The 7,729-nt window shown below is 41.0% G+C and overlaps 1 protein-coding gene across 1 annotated transcript; it reads left to right on the top strand.

Annotated features, from left to right (window-relative positions):
• Window positions 1–5,030: 5,030 nt before the first annotated feature.
• On the top strand, window positions 5,031–7,529 carry id4 (inhibitor of DNA binding 4). The gene is made up of 3 exons (XM_087806257.1): window positions 5,031–5,564; window positions 5,812–5,870; window positions 6,354–7,529. Exons 1-2 carry the CDS (start codon window positions 5,202–5,204, stop codon window positions 5,857–5,859), a joined length of 411 nt encoding a protein of 136 aa, XP_087662383.1. The 5' UTR covers window positions 5,031–5,201; the 3' UTR covers window positions 5,860–5,870; window positions 6,354–7,529.
• Window positions 7,530–7,729: the final 200 nt, after the last annotated feature.

Below are 7,729 nucleotides of genomic sequence, written 5' to 3' on the forward strand. Positions count from 1 at the left end.
AGATATATCAAGACATTACACAGGCTTTTGACAGTCATGCTGTATGAGAAATCTTTCTGTAAAGTCTATATTGGTGAACCATGTGAACCAGTTTGTGTTGGAGCGGTGCCTCACCCGGAAAGTTTCTTCGCTATATTTACCGCAAAATACTCATATTCAGCGATTTTTACTATATGTTGCTGGATATGCATGTTTTCATTAATCAGTGTGAAATATTAATCATTATTTATGGCCACACATTCCAGAATGTTACACGTAATTGTAATATATTAACTTTTAACTCATCTCTTGATAATCTCATGATATGAGCAAAGAGGATACAGAAGAGCTTTAAAGGAAGTAACTTGAAACTGAATATGTTCATTTGTGCGTTTATCAAAACATATTGTAGTTGATGATGTAAACATTTTATTGAAATTACACATATTATACTCTCAATTGCCTCATTATTATTAATCATTATTTCAGTTTTTCCATTGATTCAGTTATTTTATGGTCAAACTATGACACAATGACTCTAATCCATGATTTAAATGGACCTTGTTTCTTTCATTGTTATTGATGTTGTTATCATTAACATTATCATCCTCAGTGATTACAATGTCCAGACAGCAAAGCTGGAGCGGAATGAGAAATAAATGTGATTATTTCAAGTCTTGTTGCAACCGCTGATTCGTGAGACGTTTTTTCATCTATTTTTTCAATTATTATTTGCTCTAATGTGAAGCAAACGACATTGACGTAGTTTCACACGCATGCTGTGGCGAACTATAGAAGTCCCTCCTGTCGTCAGAATCGAAAGTGTCCTAATTCGTTTCACTGTTGCTCACCGCGAAAGGATACAGATGACGCAAGGATTTCCTGCAGCCGTTCATACAGCTGTGTTGTGGACACGCTCGCGACGCTTAACCTGCTTCTGTTGATGGTTTCATCTCAGAACGGTGTAGCCACAACAAACACAGGAGCCTATCAAGCCTTTTCTGGTAATTAGTCTCCAGTTACCAAGTTCTGTCCCCGGTTAGGTCGAGAACAAACCTTGAGGGAGGTGCAGAGGACATTAGCGATGCTAATGCACAGAAGCAAACGTAAAGAGAAAACACATTTAACTCTGGATTGAAAATATAAAGTTGCAGGTTGTAAACTAAAGAATATTGATGATTTAAAAAACATGTGAGTTATGAACGCGCAGGCTAAATAAAGCCCCAAAAGGTGGCGTTACTGTAAACAACCTAAAAATGGCCTTTGATGTGAATCATTAAGCGGGTCATCGTGGAAGCCTGTGGAGCAATGTTTCTATTTTTTTAATAAAATTTCTGATATTAACTGAAGGAAGAGGATTTCTGGACACAGGATCTGTAATAATGATGCCTCTTGTTACGGTTGATAAGACACTTCATAGCTCATAATAAAATAATAATTAAAAAAAATAACCTAATAAACTTGTCGGCCTGTAACATCAAATGTTTCACTCAAACTTTCAATTTTTTTTTAACAGGAAACTGCATGCAACGTGAAGCCAGAGCTTCTGATTTATACACTAAATTATTTTGACTAGAAAAACTGGTTAACTTTCTTTAAAACTAGCTCAAAGGTTTCCCTGAGTGAGTCACCACGTGCCAACGTGGTTACTGTTATGTAATCATGTGTAAGGAAATCTAAGAAAAGAATGAACAATCCTAGTTTTCTACATTTTCACCTAAACAGTGTCAAGCTAAGCTAATGCTAAAGTTGAAGCGACACTTCTGGGTTTGGTGGAAAAAGTACTTAAGGTCTGTTTCGAATGGCATTAACATTTTACTAAAGTAATATATTCAAGTTTGTCTCAGCAAAATAGTATTGTGTTGTAACACAATTAAAATCAAATCAAATCTATCAATGCTAATGCATTATTTTTGTTTCTATACCAAATGTATCATACACACATGGAAAGCAAGTAGTTCAAAAGTACACACTATTATAGACCAAAAATACAATATCAATACATTGTCGATTACACAGAATATTAATTTAGTTATCATTTTATATTTGAATTATACACTTTAAAAAGATTAATTTGCAGTATTTATAAAAACATATCTTTGTATATTCCTTAAATTTATATAAAAGTTAATATTTGTGTTGTTAGTGGTAGTCAAGAAATGTCATAGCTACTGATGAAAGATTTTGACCAACCAACTGCAAACCAAGGGAAATCAGCTCCTAATTTAAACTCTTATGAGCTATTCTATCTTTTTATTATTATTCAATTCGTCCAAACAGATGCATCTGCAGTGAACATGGCACTAAAATCAACAAATTAAAGATAACAAGGCTCTTATAATTTGTATATGACGGTAAAGTCCAAATCTTCTCAGCTCTACCTTCAAAACAAAGCCAGAATAATATTCTCTGTATTATTTCCTACAGCAAACGTCATGCTTGGATTTTTTTCCCCCTGAAAAACATAAGCCTGTTTCCAACAAGTTCCCTTTATTCCATTTTAAAGGCCATAAAATTGTGGATTGTTTGAAACTGCAATGTTCCTCCACTCGACCTCGTCCATCACTTGTTTGTGATAATGGTGAGTTCAGGCACCACGTTGCGTGTGGAAAGGCTGCCATCAAAGATTTATACCACTTACCACTTTGAAGTTGCCCTTGAACCAATCGTTGTTGCCAGCATTGCTGAGCCCAACAGTAACTTTCCATGGCAACGGAAAACACAGAGGAGGAACTTAAGCCATTCCAGCCTTTCATTATTCATGACTGGAGGGATTGTGGTGGCTTCCATAAAGTTCGGGACGTTAACCCTCCAAAGAGGCACCGGTGCCGGGTACCGTTTGCACTGGGTTCGGATCCCAGGGTCGCCATATGTGTGAAGCTCGGAAAGCAATTGACGGCGTCTTGGCAACCCGGAGGAGGAAATAATGAAAAAAGACGAGAGTGTAGTAGCTCGTGTTGATGAGGTTCTGAAGTGGCGCCAGGCAGTCTGCCCGGGCCGAGGGGCTCAATGGTGGGCTGTGAGAAGGGAAATGGTACAGAAGGAATTTCAAGGCACAATACCACACAGCTGGGGAGGGACTCGGAGGCGCTGGAAAATTGCTTCTATCCGGGTCACAGGCTCAGGATCAGAGTCAATAACAACATAGAAATGGACGCTAATAAATCAGTATCTTCGTGATAGGAACAGTTAACAAGCCGCAAATTAAAGTTATTTTAGTTAGTTTAGTTAGTATCTCGATAAAAATGATATTTCGAAGCTCAACACTAGCCTATCCACACCCTTTAAAGATCGTAAGATTAAAAAATAAGCTACAGATAGACACGTGATCTATCAAATGACATTAAACTAAGACATTTGGTTGTGGTACTTTCAACATTTCTACTAACAAAGAAAAAACTGTAGCTCGGATTTTTTCCATGGTTTTCGCGGCCATCAATGTCAGTCTTGATGGGCAAAGCATTCTGGGATATTACTCAAGGGAAGGGTCCTGATCTGGTGAAAATCATCAGATTATTTGACGAAGAATCACTAAATATTGTTAACCATCCAACTTGTTTAGCTCAACGAGTATCTAACTGGTAAGTCGTCCTTCAGTTGACGCCGTGGGAGTCGGTCAGTGTGTCAAAGAAGGTCGGTGACCCCAGATATACAAACAACAAACAAGGCCATGAAGTGTTCAAGTGTGGGCGGGAGTGGTGTAGGTTCATGGTGGTGTGTAGACATCCGTCATCAGTGTGTGTGTGTGAGAGGAAGATGCTTCTGAGTGTGTGTGTGTGAGAGGAAGATGCTTCTGAGTGTGTGTGTGAGAGGAAGATGCTTCTGAGTGTGTGTGTGTAGAGAGAGAAAGTGAGTGTGTATGAGCAGCATGTGTTTTTGTTTGTGAGACATGTTATACATTTTGAAACAAAATAAAAGAAGACACAAGGGGTTGTGTGAAATGCTTAAGGTGGTGTTGATTGTGAGGTTTTCCCACATGTTTTGTCTTTGTTAGGTTATTAGAGATTCTTTACAACAATCCTTAAACACATTCCAAAGACACTCGTTTCTTGTACGCACACTAACGCCTTATTTAACAAACACTCTCTATCAAGGCCGAAAAACAATTTTTACTTAACTGACAAATTTGCAAATGCTTTCACACAGTTTGTCAGAACCAGAAAAAAGATGGTTGAACTTATTCTTAGGTTTGTTTTTTTTATGAGTGACATTTTCAATCTTTACCAAGCCTGAACATGAATGATATAAATTAATGTTTTTTTTTTGGTGTTAGTTTTTATGACAGTGTAATAACAAATGTAAGGTTTCTGTAGAAGAGAATTGGTGTTGGTCTTTGGTTGGATCCGGTGTGTAGCGATAGATGGTTGCCGGTTCTTTTCCAGGTCGGTCGGGAAGGGAGCCAACTTGTGACCTTTCTGTGTGGACGTGGGTTTACTCCGGGCACTCGGGTTTCCTCCCACAGTCCAAAAAACGTACAGAGGTTGATCGTGAACTTGGGGAAACTGACCCGTAGAAGTGGGTGTGTGTTTGTGAACGGTTGTGTGTCTTTGTGAATCCCTGTGACCGACTTGGCGTCCTGTCCAGGGTGTCCCCCCACCTTCCTGTGACCCTCATAAGGGATTAAGCGGAAATCCAGTTTTGGAAATGTGTAACAAAAAAAACATTAAGACTATACTCTCTATGTTTTGGTTTAAACTGTATTCAAGGTTGTGAGTTTGCATTTAAGCAGTCGTGGATCGGAAGCGAGGCTTGTGTGCGTAATTACGCACGAGTGGATGTTGGACAGACGCCACCGACAGAAACCCACCGACACTCCAGGAGAGACCTTTTGCTCTGCTGCTTCTCTTTGTACAGCGGTGGGCAATGCGCAATCGAGCGCTTTAAATCAACAGAGAGAGAGAGAGAGAGGGAGAGAGAAAGAAAGAAAGAGGGGGAGGGAGGAGGAGGAGAGAGAGAGAGAGGGGGAGGGACACGCCCTTCTCTCGGCTGGCTGTGGGGTCTGTGTCACTCTCTCTCCCTCATCTGTCAGCCTGCTCTGGCGCCTCCCTCTCCTCTATAAAGCCCAGGATTCTATCCATCACTTCCACTCTGATCCGACGGACGGAACACGGGATGTTTTGACTTCGACTCGACTCGTACTCTCTCGTGAATCCCCGGCTTTTATCGGAACCGCTGTCCTTTTTTCCCCCCTGTCTTGAGTGAAACCTTCTGGCTCGATCGAAATGAAGGCTGTGAGTCCAGAACCCTCCTCCTCGTCCGGCAGCCCCCTCGCCCTGCACTGTGTGTCCCGGCAGAGCGTCCAGATCGGCCGCTGCAGGACGGAGGACGAGGACCTCTTCTGCCTGCAGTACGACATGAACGACTGCTACTCGCGCCTCAAGCGCCTGGTGCCCACCATCCCGCAGGATAAGAAAGTCAGCAAAGTGGAGATCCTCCAGCACGTCATCGACTACATCCTGGACCTGCAGCTGGCCCTGGAGACGCACCCTTCTCTCCAGAAGACGTCGCCGCCTCCGAGGACTTTCGCTCCGGCGCCGGCTCCGAGCAGGACCCCGCTGACGGTGCTCAACATGGACCACCACCAGGTGAGACCCCTTGTTCGCGTCTGGGAGGTGCGGGTTCGATTGCGCACTTGGATATTAGCATGATAATAGAAGTGTGTGTCAGAGGCCCACCCTCAGGAACACACACACACACGCGCACAATAAGGAGAATTTTATCTTCATCCAGAGACGAGTAAATAAAAAGCCAATGAAGTGCTTCTTTCTTCTTCTGCATGTATTTGCTTTGTTTATTCTTTTTAATAATTACATTTTTTTTTATTGTTTTCAGAGGACAACAATCATCAAGAAGCCTGAAGATTCAATTTTGTGTCGCTGAACACTTCATAGGTGAGTGACCATTTTTCAAGAAAATATTTTAGATATCAATGTTTTTTATATCTATATTTGTGTGACCAGCCGCCACATCCTCATGAATGATTTATGGGCTCATAGTGTCACATCCTGAGATCTCTCTGTAGGTCAAAGGAAATAATAACAACTATAAAAGGGAATAAAGCTGTGTTTTTTTTACGCAATAACTGCCACTTTTGTGTGAATAAATGTAAAATAATGAGCTAAAACACACCTATTGAACCACCCTGTTTTAAAAGTAGAATAAATAGCAAAGTGACTCGACAAATATCCCAAAAGCGGCGTGAGATAGAAGCAAGCGACCTCAGACTCTCCTGCTATTCTCGCCAAACTGCCCCGAGAAGCTGCGGCGCTGGTTTGTTTTGGGTTGTTGATCAAGCATGGCCTCTGTTTTGTTGGTGGCGCCAGTCAGTCTAGAGCTCTGCAGCTCACCCCCGCCTCTATTCATCCCCTCCACAGGTGTGCAGTTCTGCACAGAGCCGCTCCAAAGCCAGCAAAAGCTTCGCCAGGGAATCACACCCCGAAAACTGGAGGCACAATCACGAGGGGATTTCAAAAACCATCGGGGGAGGAATTTAAAAACCCTAATAAAAATCACCATGTATATCAACTTTGATTCCAAAGAACGAGGGATCACTTGTTCGCCTCCCGGTTCTTCTGTTACTTTCTCAACGACAACAAAAAAAAGATCCCTAAGTTGAGACGTTTTAAGTTGTTCAAAATCTTGTCGAGAGGGTCTCCAGTTTTAAGCTTTACTGCGGGAATCATTGTACATGTTTTTGTACATCTATTGTTTCAAATAGATGATTTGTGTTGAACAGGGATCTCGTCTCCCTGGGAATCTTTAAGTGTTGGTGGTATTGTAAAGAAGAACAGTTCTGATCGGTGACAATTAAGATTGTACATATCTAGAGAAAAAAAAGAATGTTCTATGAAAGTTTGTGAAAAGCAAATACCTTATATGCTTCTAATAGACTATTGTAATATTAAGATATTTTTATTAAAAAAAAAAAAACCTTCTCTGTTGTTATGTAAATATTGTGTTTACACTTTTAAGTCTTTAGTGAACGGATGTGGTACCGACTCACACACCATCATATCAGTTGAGATTTCTTTTTGGGGGGGGATTTGTTTAAGAATATGTAGCATGCATGTCACATGGCGAAGATGTTGAATGTGCACTGAGGCGGCCTCGGGCTGTAGATACACACTGGACTGTAACACTTCTTATTTTCCCGTCACAGCTTCCTCTGCTGCTTTTTTTTGTTACTCTTTAACCGTGACATCGTTTCTGCTCTTTGATATTTCTTTGAAAAGGCTGACATTGACTCTCCTTCCATTGCACTCTTGTCAGTAACTGAGAGTTACAGCACTTCTTCTGACTGTGTTTACAATGTAATCCCCTCCCCGACCCCCTCACAAAAAAGGCTACTGAACAACCTCTCATTCAGACGATTTTAAGGGTGAAAATAATGCCTTTATTTTTCGTGAAGATGAAAACACCGACTTTACCTCGCCATCCTCCCGCCAGCGCGAGAGGGCACTTGTACTTGACTTGTCAGCTGCACTGTTGGACTCAGCCTTGACTGGCTTGTGAGGAGTTGTCAAACTATTAAAGTTTCCAGGAAATCCAAAGTGCTTGTCTCCTGTTTTATTTTTTTTAATGAATTAAAATCTCTCTGCACCAGGGTTTGTAAGAATATCAACCGTCAGCTCCGGCACCAATCTTTGTATTGGTTAGATTTTCTTTTACTACTGAAAGTATTCAATCGATTGACAGAAAAGATAAAATACAACAATGTTTGAATTATTGTTTATTGTCCTCTTAGACCCTG

This window comes from Callionymus lyra, chromosome 13 (genome assembly GCF_982586985.1).
Source record: "Callionymus lyra chromosome 13, fCalLyr1.hap1.1, whole genome shotgun sequence".
Classification (NCBI taxonomy): Eukaryota; Metazoa; Chordata; class Actinopteri; order Syngnathiformes; family Callionymidae; genus Callionymus; species Callionymus lyra.

Coding starts and splice junctions, on each gene's coding strand:
- id4 (XM_087806257.1), top strand. CDS start 5,202: ATGAAGGCTGTGAGTCCAGAACCCTCCTCCTCGTCCGGCAGCCCCCTC. Junction 5,565..5,811: donor TCAACATGGACCACCACCAG/GTGAGACCCCTT, acceptor TATTGTTTTCAG/AGGACAACAATCATCAAGAA.